Here is a 16220-nt window from a genome sequence, read left to right as displayed (position 1 = left end):
ATTTGTGATTATGTATACATAAAGACTTGGCATAAGTTTATATTTTCAAAAAATGTATTTAATTATTATTGAACAATAACTGACTCTGGCATTTTCACTCAACTTTTGCTGACATCTTTTTGCTGACTAGCATAAACAACGCCAGGAGGAGGAGAGTGTTGTAATTTACTAACAGCTGACGTAAACTGTGTGTGGGGGAAAAAATGAATTTCACATCAGTTCAAAAAGCTAATAAATGTATTCAAAAACACAAAAACAAAGGATATATATTAGAGGTGTGCCGATCGATCGGTCACCGATCACAATCGGGCCGATTTTCGTGAAAAAGTGCATGATCGGTGATCGGCGATCATTGGCTCTTGTTGCCGATACCGATCATCTCATTTCCAACCTGCCTGTGCAGCTGGTCTCCTCTTTCCTTCACTCTGCGCAAACGCGCAGCAACAAATCCTAAGCGACGTGGAACTATAACCACTGAGTGAATGGGGAAGTTTGCGTGTTGCGGCGGAAAATTGAAGCACGTCAAAATGCATCAACACAACGAAGCTAATACGACATAAAAACAATGAGATACTTGACGGAGTTTGGCTACATCGAGGCTCACTGCAGTAAAAGACATACGGAGGATCAGATAGCAGGTAAAGCAGCGCACAGCTACAAACACTCACCCGGATTAGCATGACGGTCAGAAAGCTAAACAAATAACCTGGATAATTATTTAAGTCTTCGAGCTGCGATGTAAGACGCTGGTTCTGCTCTCCTGTTGAACCGCTGCTACGCTACAGGTAGTAATATCTGACAGACGGAGCTTCGCTTCTGCTCCACCTAGTAGTGACTCTCACACCGAACCTCTGCTTAAAGCTGCAGCATCTAACTTAAAAAATATATTTTACATACGTATTAAAACTTTAGTTGTCCTAACATGAGACAGATAATCTCTAAAAAAATAATCGATCTCCTCCCTCATCTGCATAATTACTCCGCTCAGTCAGAAACAGCCAATCAGAGCTAGCAGTAATCAGCTAGCCGCCATGCTAACAGGAAGTTTTCATTCAGTAACTCTGGATTGTTTATTGTAATGGAACCTGTTTTTGCCTTTGAATGTTAAGTTTTATACTTGAACTTCTTGGCAATGTTGAGAGGTTTTATTTTGGCTCTTTGTATTATTTAGCCTCTTCAGAGCCTTCATATGTTATCAGTCTGTTAAACATAGTATTATCAATAGCAGTACAATTTGCACAATGCCTGTTTTGTTTTGTTCTTGGAAAAAACCAGTTTTTGTCTAAATTAAGTTGAATTCATGGTTCCTTTTTCCACATAATGTAACAGTAGTGTTTATGATAATAATAATAATAATAATAATAATAATTATGTGATCGGTATCGGTGATCGGTATCGGTGTATTGGCCCTCATGGGTGATCGGTATCGGTATCGGGAGGAAAAAACCTGATCGGCACATCCCTAATATATATATATATATATATATATATATATATATATATATAAAATTTTAGTTTTATAAACAACATTATTCCAGTTGATTATAATTTTGCCCCATTAGTTATTTTTATTTATTTCACTTAACAAAAATGTTTTCTTATTTCAGTTTTCGTGATTCTGTTTGTTTAGCAAAAACATTAACAGTTGGTTGTCAGTGCCGTCTGTGAGTGTTTAGACACTGTAAACAAAAACTAGCTTAGCTTCGTTGTTTCTAACTGGCCAATCAGTGAATAACGTGTCAGTAAAGAATAAAACGTCCCGATTGCAGCAGCCAGCTGATGCTTTTTTTTTTTTTTGTATTTCTCAAAAAAATCTTCAAAAACACACCTGATATTCTGACTGTAGCACCCCTGTGCCGGAGGAGGCCCCAGAGGGCCCGATCCGAGGCTTCTTGTTGGGCGGGCCCTGATCCTGCACATGCTGCATGCCGCCTCCACCGGCAGCCCCTGTGGTCCCTGTGGTGCCGTTGGTCTGAGCCGAGTTCTGCTGGGAAGGGGCCTGCTGGGCCGCCGCCTGCTGTTGGGTCTGGCCCTGGGTCTGGCCCGTGGTCTGCTGGTGCTGCTGGGTCTGGTTCTGCAGCAAGAGGTGAACATGAGGGAGGCCTCAGAAAACTGGACCATGAGATATTCTGGTTCCTGACTCCCGGCGGACCTCCTTGTTTGCCTCTCTATTTTTATCTTTCTGTCTCGCACCTGCGGCCCCCTTCTTCCCTGAGATAATGAAATGTTCTGCAGGGAAAACCGTCTGAAATGTTTTTCACTTGTGAATAATTTTGTTCCCACTACAGAATGACGACCTTTGAAGTGTTTGGAAAAGATTTCTAATCTTTTCCAGATTGGAGGGCAGCAGTAGTTATTTCTCTATGATCACAGATACAGAAGCAATGATATGAACATTTGGGTCAGTACTGATATCCAGTATATTTATTACCGTTATGGCCTTTTTGTTATTATTTTTTATACCTAAATGAAATATATAATAAATATTTCACCACCCATTTGACACCTTGAAATAAACAACCACAGATAGGTAAAATATCTTAGCCCCTAACATTCAACTCATTTTTTCCTCTGTTCTTATGTTTTCTCTGCTCTCAATTCTTATGATACATATTTTAAAAAGATATGAGAAGTTATGTAATGTGTAAGGAATATGAACAACTTGGTGTAATCACTGGATAAACAAACAAACAAAAAAAACAACCACACTTCCCCACTGCTTCTCTGCTTCAGTTAAACTCCCACAATCCTTTGTTGCATCACTGCCACTATCACATGGCTAAACAAATACCGTATGACCAACCTCCAGAAACAAACAAGATGGAAATAAACATCAAAAAAATCTTCAAAAACACACCTGATATTCCGACTGTAGCATCCCTGTGCCGGAGGGGTGCTACAGACCGGCCCAGTTTTATTTATCAGCCCGATACGATATATTAAAAAATGACTAATATCAGACGACACAGATATGGCGTACATCCCTAATCACACTTAATGTCTTCCTGCCTCTGCATTGCTAACACACTTCTCTAACCTCCAGTCCTTTTTGCCTTTATCAGTGCATCAGATGGAAAATCCTTCTGATTCCACATCAGAGAAATGTTTCCTTAACCCAACAACCATCTTTGATGAGAGCTGGACCTTTCAGCTGCTCGCAGTACAATGACCTCCACCTCCTGCTGCGGTCTGTCACTGTATAGACGGTGCATTCCTGACTTTGGCAAAGTCACAGCTGAACCCTTTCAGTGATATATTACACTGTAAAAATAACTGAAAGGCAAGAGGAGAGACTGCAGATTCTAACAGGCTCCAGATTTCTCACAATCCATTCCACTGTCGCAGTGTGTAAGAAACCAAATCTGTGCTTTTTACAGCAAGAATGTGGAAGTCTCCACACACATCTGGTACTTTGAAATATATGCACAAGGCTATGAAGGGATCAAACTGCCGAATGTCCCCAAAGACTCCAGAATCAAAGTGACTGTGAATCCTGTGGATATTAACCAACATTCTGATGCCTTATTTTGGTTTAAAGAAGCCAGAATTATGTTGGACAAATCCATAAATTACTGATCTTCATTTCATAGATGGTTCTTTGGGAAATCTTGAGTTTATAACTTATCACAGACTGACTTTTTTTGTTGTTGTTTTATTAAAATCAACAATATGACATTTTCTCAGCCTCAATTCAGGACGTTACAATATTACTATCCTGGGATTCTGAACATTTCAAAATAAGAGAGAAGCATCATGTTCTCAACTCAACACTGTCAACCAGTGTCAGAAAAGTCTGTACTGCTGAAACACTGAATTCTATGAATCAAGACTAGAACCTAATTGTTTAGAGCTGTTTTTGATTAATAATACCTTTAACAACTGGCTTTTCAAAATGTGAGGCGTATCCCCTCTGGAGGTCACCAGAGCCCAACAAGAGGACAAAAATGTAACAAAAAAATAACTGCAAAAATTTTTATCCAACTTCACCAAGTCTAAAACCTGTTCATTCCTCCAGCCACCAGAGGCGCTGTTATAACCGTTCTGGCTGTGCATGGCTGGATGAAGCTGTTTACCTTTTATGTCCCAGAACTGGATGAAAACTTGACATGGTGTTACCAAACTCAGCGGTGAGCTGTTTCACATTTAGACTGTTTGGATTGTTTTGTCAAGTGTTGTTAATTTTTCCACTAAGATTTGTTTTCAGGTTTCCTTTATTTTAACACTTCCACAGTCGTTCGATAGTGGAGTTTGGTTATTTTTGATAAGTTTGTGTGTAAAAGTGTTTAAGATCTTGAAATGGGACTACTGATTATTCTTGGTTAATTAAGTTAAACTGCCATTGGCCTATTTATTTATTTTTATGATGTTTTTTGCATCTATTGAAAAGCTACTGCTCATAGCATTGTTAGGGAAGTGCTTATAAAATCTGGGCTTATTTTCGGTTTATTCTAACAGTACTGAATGTATTTTAGTGAATGACATCATGTTTGTTGCGCCACATGATTGGTGAATTTCTGGACAAGCTAATTTGTAATTAATGTAAAACTCAATTATTAATTGAATCCTAAATATTTATTTTTATTTGTTTGTGCCAAAAACTTAACTAAAGTAAAAAAAAACAAAAAAAAACTTCTGAACTACCGCCACAGTTAGTGGGAAAAGACTGAACCTTTTGAAGAATTAGGGAAATGACTGTTTGTGTTATTGGTATAATTTTGTCTGCATGTAATTATTTGATGTCCATTTATTAATTCATTTATTTCTTCGATGCATTTTTTTTGATGCAAGTCAGGTTTTTTGTTTTGCCTGTCCATTCACCAGTAGCCTTAATGGCGAATCTAAAGCAGGTAAATCCCACATCAGTGAAACATATCTGAATGGATCATGGAGTACAGGAACAGCAAACAGTAGAGAATAAATCACCTTATCTGTTTTCTCTTCAGGTTCATCTTCGTTAAGAAACTCTCGCTTTGGGTAGGGGATCTGACAGCCAGCAAACACACTGGAGAAAAACACATCAGGTCCTCACATAAAGCATTTCTGCACCAGTGCACAGTGGCAACACAGGATTAACAACAGGAAGACATGATGAAAGGGAAAGAGGGAACCTCCCCCCCGACTACTAAAGGTCTTGAGGAACAAGTTTTCTTGGGCTCACTCTGTGGTTGGTAAAGGCTCCTCCAGGAAGTAGGCGTCCTGCAGAGCCTGCTCCGATGTGATTCGCTTGGTGGGGTCCATGGTGAGGAGCTTTTGGAGCTGGGGGGCAGAGAGCAGAAAGTGTTGCATTAAATAAACAGATTTAGACCCCACTGCCACTATTACTTCATTAAATAAACAGATTTAGACCCCACTGCCACAATTCCTTCATTAAATAAACTGATTTAGACCCCACTGCCACAATTCCTTCATTAAATAAACAGATTTAGACCCCACTGCCACAATTCCTTCATTAAATAAACTGATTTAGACCCCACTGCCACAATTCCTTCATTAAATAAACTGATTTAGACCCCACTGCCACTATTCCTTCATTAAATAAACTGATTTAGACCCCACTGCCACAATTCCTTCATTAAATAAACTGATTTAGACCCCACTGCCACTATTCCTTCATTAAATAAACAGATTTAGACCCCACTGCCACTATTCCTTCATTAAATAAACAGATTTAGACCCCACTGCCACTATTCCTTCATTAAATAAACAGATTTAGACCCCACTGCCACTATTCCTTCATTAAATAAACAGATTTAGACCCCACCGTCACTATTCCTTCATTAAATAAACAGATTTAGACCCCACCGCCACTATTCCTTCATTAAATAAACAGATTTAGACCCCACCGCCACTATTCCTTCATTAAATAAACAGATTTAGACCCCACCGTCACTATTCCTTCATTAAATAAACAGATTTAGACCCCACTGCCACTATTCCTTCATTAAATAAACAGATTTAGACCCCACTGCCACTATTCCTTCATTAAATAAACAGATTTAGACCCCACCGTCACTATTCCTTCATTAAATAAACAGATTTAGACCCCACTGCCACTATTCCTTCATTAAATAAACAGATTTAGACCCCACTGCCACTATTCCTTCATTAAATAAACAGATTTAGACCCCACTGCCACTATTCCTTCATTAAATAAACAGATTTAGACCCCACCGTCACTATTCCTTCATTAAATAAACAGATTTAGACCCCACTGCCACTATTCCTTCATTAAATAAACAGATTTAGACCCCACTGCCACTATTACTTCATTAAATAAACAGATTTAGACCCCACTGCCACAATTCCTTCATTAAATAAACTGATTTAGACCCCACTGCCACAATTCCTTCATTAAATAAACAGATTTAGACCCCACTGCCACTATTACTTCATTAAATAAACAGATTTAGACCCCACTGCCACAATTCCTTCATTAAATAAACTGATTTAGACCCCACTGCCACAATTCCTTCATTAAATAAACAGATTTAGACCCCACTGCCACTATTACTTCATTAAATAAACTGATTTAGACCCCACTGCCACTATTACTTCATTAAATAAACAGATTTAGACCCCACTGCCACTATTCCTTCATTAAATAAACAGATTTAGACCCCACTGCCACTATTCCTTCATTAAATAAACAGATTTAGACCCCACTGCCACTATTCCTTCATTAAATAAACAGATTTAGACCCCACTGCCACTATTCCTTCATTAAATAAACAGATTTAGACCCCACTGCCACTATTCCTTCATTAAATAAACAGATTTAGACCCCACTGCCACTATTCCTTCATTAAATAAACAGATTTAGACCCCACTGCCACTATTCCTTCATTAAATAAACAGATTTAGACCCCACCGTCACTATTCCTTCATTAAATAAACAGATTTAGACCCCACCGTCACTATTCCTTCATTAAATAAACAGATTTAGACCCCACTGCCACTATTCCTTCATTAAATAAACAGATTTAGACCCCACTGCCACTATTCCTTCATTAAATAAACAGATTTAGACCCCACCATCACTATTCCTTCATTAAATAAACAGATTTAGACCCCACTGCCACTATTCCTTCATTAAATAAACAGATTTAGACCCCACTGCCACTATTCCTTCATTAAATAAACAGATTTAGACCCCACTGCCACTATTCCTTCATTTTTTATATGATACAGAAAAAAACAACAACTTAAAATTAAAAACACAGCCATGATTCTCATTGAACTACAGCGCTGTGGGGCAAAACCTTGCTGGCTCTACTCTGAAATGACTGAATTCAGGCGCAAATATTTCTGTAAAGGAAGGATCGCTTCATTGTTGTCATGACATTTTAAATGTTTTAAATGTCCAACATGGTGAAAATGTGAGGCTGGGCAAATTCACATAGAAACGCTCATCATGGTCAAGAATTTCATTATTTTTCATTTAATTGAATTATTCAATTCAGTTTAAAAATACTTTAATTTATCCCAAAGAGAAACTAAATGTTGTGTCTAACATCATCCAAGTATCTTCAAAGAGTCATTGTGGATGGTGATGCTGTGGGCAGAAAGGAGCTCCAGTAGCAGTCAGTCTCACCATGAATCTAATGAGGCCTCTGACTGAAGAATGCTGCTGTATGACACTCTCGTGACTTCTATGATCTACTGACACGTCAATATCCAGCCAACAGAGACAATATTCCACAGTATCATCCTGGATGACATCATCAGTTGTTGTCTAGCTCTGCTAATGTGTCTCATTTGCTTTTGCCGCTCCTCTTCAACTCTGTCTGGCCGTTTGGTTAAAAAGCCCGGAAGAGAGACACAGGAGTCTGCAGATCTACTGTTCATTCTTTATTACGTACTTCAGAAATTAATATCAGATATTTATTTTTAAAAAATGCTAATGATTTACTTGATTTTTTTTCTGCAAAGAAGTGATTATACAACATAGAACTTTTTCGATATTTTAAAGACAAGAGTTGAGTAAAAAATAAATACTACGTTGTGACGAGCAACTGCTCCTTATGGGGCCCGAAGCCCAGGCCCCATACAAGCAAGTACTGTTTTTGAGTTAGGCTATGGAAATAAATTAAAAATTAACTAATGTCAAAGACATGCGAAGACAGAAAGATATATTGTGTGCGTGCGTGTGTGTGTGTGTGTGTGTGTGTGTGTGTGCGTTTGTTTGTAATACCTTGTGGGGACGATTTTCCTGACATATGCTACGTTGTGGGGACCAATCGCTCCTCGTGGGGACCTGAGCCTGGTCCCCACGAGGGGAAACCCTGTTTTTGGGTCAGGGGTCAGAGTTAGGACTAAGGTACGAATTGAGTTTTGGTTAGGGTTAGGGTTAGGTATGTGATGGTTAGGGTTAGGAAAAGGGTAAAGGTAAGGTTTAGGCTGTAGAAATTAGTAGAAATGAATGGAAGTCAATGGAAAGTCCCCACAAAGATAGCAAAACAAATGTGTGTGTGTGTGTGTTAGTTACCAAGAGGAAAACCTTGCTGTCAGGCTTCACTTTGTGTTTCTCCATGTACTTGATGAGGCTGCTGTTTGCATACCTGTTAGGATGAAAACAAATGATGCCATATCTGGTACTTTAGATTATCAGACATCATCATGAACTCAGAACCTCTTCATCAAATTCAAATTCAAATTCAAATTCAAAAATACTTTATTGGTCCCAGAGGGAAATGAATTAAAATGCTAAATGAAATAAAGGTTCACTCACGTTGTCCTCCTGAAATCCTTCTGCAGCGTGGGATACTCTGGCATCTTTCTGATGTCCTCCCAGTCTTTATCTGTACACAGAGCAAACATGTAGCTGCTTTAGGGCTAAAACTGGTCAAATTAGCAAATTCCTCCAACATTTGTGTCTGTGTATTTGTGTTGCCGTTTTAACACACAGCTTAAAGTACACAATGAAAGCTAATGTAACTAACTCAACAGCAACGGGGTGGTTTGTTTGAAGCTGTGGTTGGGGGTTCTGGATGCAGACCTGCAGGGAAACCCATCACACTGAATATCCTGTCCAGCTGGTCATGGTGGAAAGGGTTGCTGGTCTTGATGTCCTCCTGGCGACAGTGGAAGATGGGCTCCGACGTTAGCAGCTCCGCAAAGATGCAGCCAATTGCCCAAATGTCTGATGTAAACACACACACACACACACACACACACACGCACACACACACACACACACACACACAGTTTTTAAATCAGTGTTGTTTTGATTACAACTTTGAATCAAGTAGATGAAGGAAGGAGATTAAAATAATGAAAATAATTGCTAAGTATTCCTTGGCAAAATGGTGTGTGAGGGATTTTAAATGTTGCTTATGTTGTATTTATTGGTTTATTTACTGTTCAACTTTTCAGTCTTACCAGAACTTGATTGTCAAGTTTTGTGTTTTTAATGACCACTGGTTACAGTAGTGGAATGTTAGTGCCACGCCCTGCAGTTAAATATTAATTGTTGGTGTGTTGCTATTTTGCTGAAAAATTTATTACCCACTGGAACATTAATGAAGATGACTGAATTCTGAATCTAAAAATTTATTTTATTTATCCAGAGTCTCCAAATCCAACCTACTGAAACAATGGATATCTTTGTCAGTAGGTGGCGATAAGATCAAGATTAACATCAAATTTTAGAAGAATCTGATCAAAGGTGAAGATTCTTCCAAAGCAATTTTCAGTTTCTCAGTAAAATCTCTTTTTACGTCTCAGCAGAAGGTTCAAATGCTACAAGAATCTCTCAATTCAGCAAAAAAAATAATGTGTTAATGAGAAAAGAGGTGGAGTTCTACTTAAAGATCCAACTAATTTGTTTTTTAATTTATACAAAGAATTCAGCCCCTTTTGCTGATTTCTACAATATAATGACAGTAAAATACAGATACGTAACATAAATTAAGTGATTGCAGAAATATTCACCCCTTTCAAGTCAGTGGTTAATGGATACCCCTTCAGCAGCTCGCCTGTTTATGCCCCAGAGTGACTCAACATAAACCACCAAATGCCTGCCTGTTTCATATCTCAATGGTGGGATGAATCACACTCACCGATAGCTTTGGTGTAGTGCCGGGCCCCAAGGAGCAGCTCAGGGGCCCGGTACCAGAAGGTCACCACCACGGGGTCCAGGTCCGCCAGGGGCTTCAGGGGAGAGTTGAAGAGTCTGGCAAACCCCATGTCAGCTGTGTGGTGTTCACAGAAAAGACAAGATGTGCTGATCAAACAAAGGAATTATGTGACGGTGACAAGAGTGAAGGATGCTGTGATTCTCACATGTGACATTCTTCTAAAGCCCTCTAGAAATGTTTCAGACACACTAATGAGACTGTAAAACGGTGCAGATGTCCAACATAACCTCTGCCTATTAGAAGAACTTTGAAATTTAGAGACACTTCCTTAAAATGTTGCAAAGAACCGTTTAAGGATATGCACTGAGAACTTGTGGCTTATTGCTACAGGTAAGGCCTGTAGCAATAAGTAATAAATCAATTAATCACATGATAAATTAGGATTATTCAATAATTCCATTTGCATGATTTATTGTTTTTCTCTCAACTTTTTTTCCCTCTTTGATCTCAACTAGCCAATCTGAGAGACAGTTTGTTTACAGAGATTTCATAATTCATTTTATTTGCTCTTTCTGTTGTTTTGTTTATTTATTTGGGGTATTTAAAATGTCTTCCTGTTCCAGTGTTAAATGTTCACTAGAATTGAAAGTTTATTGATCTTTGAGAATGTTTTCTTGCATCATCATGCTATGGCCATTGCATAAACTGAAAATGGTCTCAAAACAATAATATTATCATTTATCACAATAACTTTTGTTACATTTTGCACAGTTGAATGGTTTTCATAGAGATTATAGGATTTCTCAATCAATGCAAAATGTCAGGTATGTTTTTGATAAAGGAATAAGATTATGACATAATATAAAGCTCAAAAAAGTTGATTTTACATAGTACTACCCCTTTAAGGGGCAAAGCAAATCTACAAAAATTGGCATTACGTCCAAAAAAGTCTGATTAGTGCATCTCTAATTTAAAAGCTTTGAATATAATTGTACAATTCGAGAAACACAAGTCAATTTGATCAGTTTCTTTTATCAACATAGAAAACTGAAGGTATAAACTAACTGAGAACAAAGTTATTCCCATTGCACTTCTCTTGACTTCTGACCTGCTTGCCCCTGCAGCTCAGCTGGGCTCAGTGTGTCCGCTGCAATCCTCCCTCGCAGCGGAGCTTCAGAGTGTGGCTGCACTGGTACAACACCTTCATTCTATTAGTGGGAGGGTTTAAAAATAGATCCCAGTTCTGCAGCATTACCCTCCAACAGTCTCTTGCCAGACTTGCCAGATGGCTTATATAACACTGATCTGGGCTCCTAATTTAACCTCCCAAAGGAAGGGTTAAACACTGACAAACCTTACTGACCCACTGCAATGATATCACAGTCTCTGCATTGTATTCAAACAGACATGAAAACAAAAAATTGTTACCAATTTTAACTCTGCCTCGTTCAGGACCTTCTCCCATCACCAGGATGTTGGCTGGTTTCTGTAGAAGACAAGGAGAGCACAGTTTAAACACCACAGAGCAGAGAAATGCTTGTGCAGAAAACATTTCTGCACAAGCAGAAATAAAGTTTGGTAAAGCAACCCTGGAGAAGAGAAGTTGGAGGGTCCAACATAAGCTGCGCTCCCATCACAAAAGAGCGCAAAACCTTGTTGATATTTGTTGAGAGTTGAAAAACAAAACACAAATTCGCAATTGCTGTGTTTCTGTTAAACAAGAAATGCAATTAAAATCACACAATAAGTCATTAAAAAACATTGTCCTCCTACCACTTCCTGTCAACTTTGTCGTTTCCGACAGTAGTGATATCCATTTGTTGATAGGTGACTCGTGATGGGTCAAGTGTTTCCATTGCAGTTTTGCAAAATACACAAATTTTGATACGGTCAAAAAAAAAACAAACAAAAAAAAAAACATCATCCTAGCGCAAAGCTAAAACCTATGTCAACCAATCAGATTGCTTCAAAACAAACACAACTTGCTGTTTAGGAATTTGTGTGGCGAGATAGATTGAACTAATTTTAAATAGTGTATTAAAATATAAAGTTACTAAAACACAAAACACAAAACGATGTTGATTGGGAATCATTTCAAAGCAAGTACGTGGATAAAATAGCAAATTATTTGTTACAGACTGTAATGCGTGGGATTCTAAATTTCCATTTCTCAAATCTCCACTTTGTTTTTATAAGTAATTGTTTTTAATTCTATTAAAAGAGGCCAAAATACATAAAAATGTAATTGTTTTCCCAGATATCTGGATACATATCAACTAAGCCCTAGTATTTATATATAACACACACAGATGTGCCTCTGTTTCTAACATACTAAAATAAATGATCATTTATGGCAGGAAGGAAAATATTTTCTATGCTTTTTAATAGAGTTCTTTACAGTAAATGTCTGAAGGTCTAATTTCACCATTCAACTCATAAGTAAAGTGAGTTCAAAGGCACCCAGTGGTCACAAAATGATCCAGTCTCTATATGTTTTAGATAACCACTGCTAAAGGAGGATGCGGTATCTGCATCTTTATCAGACACTATAGATCACTAGAATCTGCTGAAGCTCCCAGGATATCTGCACGTACATGAACCCATTGACTTCCCAGACACTGACCTGCCTGGCAAGCACGGTGTGTTGCTATAGAGACGGCACTAATAAGGAGGTCTATTATTCACGCCCACCACATAACCTGCTGCGATCAGAAAACACAAAGAGGAGCATCTCTGAAAAGAGCTGACAAGTTCAAGCTCACCGGCTCGTCTTTGGCGTTTCCCACGTATTCTGTGATCGGTAAATAACCTGATGGGCCGCTTTCACTAACACAGAACGGAACAAATCAGATCATGTGGACAGTAAACTGAACAACATGTAAAAACTAAGTACATCATTGGTCTTGCATTTAAATTAAATTAAAAACAAACAAATTAAAAAATGAACCAAAAAAGACATTTTGTTTTGAACATATCCAGGGAGGTTCATCATTTCCAGTTGGTCAGTTTTAGAAATGGATCAGGAGCTGAGGGAAACCCTTCTCTGTCCCTGCAGGGACACAGAAACTCAGTCCTTAAGGGACATGGCCTCTTTTCACAAAATCATCTACATCTTTGTCTTCACAAAATAGGCCAACCAGGAGCCAGGAGCTTACTTAAACAACTGATAAACAGAAAACACAAACGTCTATAAAGCAAATGTTTCAAAAGTCAAGGTAGTTTCCCCCTTCCTGCTTTGCATGAACACATTAGCCTCAAATGGTAATTTTTGAGGGGGTTTGTTCCAGTTAGTACTTGGCTAATAGATTTTAGTGCCCTGCAGTTTTGTGTTGTATCTAGGAGACAAGTTTTATTATTTCTTTCTTTAGCTATATTTAGTTTCCTCGTGTCTTTGTAAGACTCACAGTTGATTCTGCTCTATCTGATTGGACACAGAATGAAGGAAATTCTGTGTCCAATCAGATAGAGCACAAAACCTGTCAGCTAGCAATGACATTCCATCAGGGCTTAGATTGTTTAAAGGGAAGGGAACAATGTTTTACTACCTATGTGATTTAATCTTTACCCCTGCTGTTTGCCCTCTGTTGGTATGGCATATGAAGATACACTGTCTTTAGTAGATGTGCTCCAGCATCATCTTTATCGAAGCCAATAAAATAAAATGTGGAATGTGATCACCAGCTAAGTCAAAGATTTTTTTGGAAAAAAAAGTACTATGGCAATAACTTTGGAATATTAGGACGTCATATTTACTGCATACATTCACCACTGCTTTTGATTCAAGTACTACTTTGCAAATGCTGATTACTTAACCTCAAAATACACTGTGCAGATGCTCTGTCTGCATCGACAAAGATTCACTTGACTTGGAATGGCAAAAGCTTGGGTTGGCCTCAACTGAACGCAGTCTGGCTTAATTTTGGAATTATTTAACAAACATTTTTTTCTGAATACTAACAGGCTGAGCACAGATAATTAGTGTTATTAGTATTATCTTAGATTAACAGATTATCATGAAGCATGGAGGAAGAAAATAGATAAAAAAATTCCAGTAGAGGCTGTACATTTTATATTTCAGATGTTCGAACTCACTTGGTAAAAATAAAGAGTTTTGCCAGGTTATCATTATGACCACATTTTTAAAATATGAGCAGCCTAAGCAGAGAACTCCAGACACCCTCTCCCCAGCTGCTTGGACCTGCTCCTCTGGTGGAATCCCAAAGCGTTTCCAGGCAGCTGAGAAACATAGTCCCTCCAGGGTGTCCTGGGTCTTCCTGTGAGACTCCCACTGGCTTCTCACCTTAACTCTGAGGGTCAGCCCAGACACCCTGCAGAGAAAGCTCATTTTGGTCACTTGTGTCCGCAATTTCATTCCATCATTGCCCAATGCTCATGACCACAGATAAGTGTAGGAACGTAGATCAAACAGTAAATTGAGAGCTTTGCTTCTCCCTCTGCTCTCTCATCACCACAACAGACCGGTATGGCATCCACATCACTGCGGACACCCCACCAATCCGACTGTCCGTCTACCACTCATTTTTTCCCCACATTAGTGAACAAGACTCCAAGATACTGAAACTCCTCCACTTGAAGCAGGACCGCTGAGATCATTTAACCCATAAAAGTCAGGTGCAACAAGTCCCTGTAGCCAACTCTAGAACACTCTAGGCCAAGGATCCTCAAATCCAGGCCTAAAAGGCCAGATTCCTGTGTCAAATAATCAAGTTATTAGCAGGACTCTGGAGAACTTTGCTGCATACTGAGGAAGTAATTCAGTTATTTGATTGAAGCGTACTGAACCAATGACGCATGTAAAAGTTGCAGGACACCGGCCTGGATTTGAGGATCCCTGGCCTAGGTTATATCGGGCTGATATCTTTTGTGGTCACATTCCGTTCAATGGAAAAAAGCAAGCCACTGAAAGAAAAGAGAGAAATACGTAAACCACCAAACATTATATTTAGACTTTACAACAGCAAGTTGACCAACTGGATACGCAGCTGGTAGCACATGTATTTCTGTCCCCGGACAGAAATACAGACAACGGATGGTAATCATGCAATGTCTTTGGATTGTTTTATTGCCAGATGTCCTGGTGCCCTCTGCAATGACATTGCTAAGGTTATCAAGTTTAAAATGAAAACTATGATTGTGATTTTACTCTAAAAAAATTATAATATTTTAAGTTATAGATGTGTTAATATATCATTTTTCAGTGACACTCTTTCGTACTCCAGTCATCCAGGTGAGCTGCAATGGTTTGTAAAGCAAAAGACCTTAAGCTGGGTCACCTGGTAAGTCAATGTGGAATTGTCGGCTTCGCACAGACTGGATGCACTTACATAACCCCTGAGCCACACCAAACAGCTGGCGGGGGCAAGAAAGGAGGCAGTGGGGGGACAAACAAATAGGGGGATGGGCACTGTGCAGCAGGGCACTGCAGAACACATGCCTGTTCCCAGACAGCCAGAGAAAACTACACAGCAGCACAAACTGAAGCTTATGTAACAGCCTGAGTACTGCAGCCATGAAGGAACTGGTGGTAGGAGCACTGCTCCCCATGGAGACACAGAGAGCTGGAGATTATACGGCTGCAGTGTCGCTCCTATCCTCTAACTCCTCAGAGGATTTCTGATACGGGCCTAGAGGTTGTCTTCAACCAAGCGTCAACAGTCACTCACTTTTCTTTCCTTATTGCTCACACTCAGAGAAAACTAAGCAAGAGGCGAGCACCTGCAAGACGCACAATAGTCGGGTCTACAATGAGAGCTAAAGAATTACGCAAATCAGAGCTTGAACCTGCTACAATGGCAGGAAGCCCTGGCAATGAAACATTACAACAACAGGACTAAGGGCAATGCATCACAGTTTTATCGGGCCACACAGAAAATAGTTGTGGGAGGACGGAAGTGTTGGTGCACCGATAAGACCGGTGTGACCTCCAGAGAGCAAAACAACCACAATACTGCTGTCGGAGAATTCAGACCCAAGGAGGTTTGACTTTAATCCCTTCAGAGTGAGCTTCTGTTCAATCTATTTTAATCTATGGTACAATGTAAATTATTGTATATAATCCAGGTAAAATATGAGTGTTTTTCTACAGCAGTGAAGTGTTGGAGTAGCGCATGACTCCAGACGTAC

General features: G+C 39.1%; 1 protein-coding gene across 1 annotated transcript in view; it reads right to left on the bottom strand.

Annotated features, from left to right (window-relative positions):
• cdk19 (cyclin dependent kinase 19) overlaps positions 1–16220 on the bottom strand; it is a 61527-nt gene that overhangs the window by 9444 nt on the left and 35863 nt on the right. The window contains exons 5-12 of the mRNA XM_088001791.1: positions 11505–11562; positions 10059–10190; positions 8996–9139; positions 8729–8798; positions 8486–8558; positions 5159–5256; positions 4924–5002; positions 1829–2074 (exon numbers count right to left, since the gene is read on the bottom strand). Of these exons, the coding sequence (XP_087857917.1) occupies positions 1829–2074; positions 4924–5002; positions 5159–5256; positions 8486–8558; positions 8729–8798; positions 8996–9139; positions 10059–10190; positions 11505–11562 (900 nt within the window). The remainder of the gene's footprint in view (positions 1–1828; positions 2075–4923; positions 5003–5158; positions 5257–8485; positions 8559–8728; positions 8799–8995; positions 9140–10058; positions 10191–11504; positions 11563–16220) is intronic.

The sequence above is a fragment of the Poecilia mexicana genome, unplaced genomic scaffold (assembly GCF_051168715.1).
Source record: "Poecilia mexicana isolate PSO_F unplaced genomic scaffold, ASM5116871v1 scaffold_21, whole genome shotgun sequence".
Taxonomy (NCBI): domain Eukaryota; kingdom Metazoa; phylum Chordata; class Actinopteri; order Cyprinodontiformes; family Poeciliidae; genus Poecilia; species Poecilia mexicana.
This window is presented reverse-complemented; position numbering and strand designations above follow the sequence as displayed.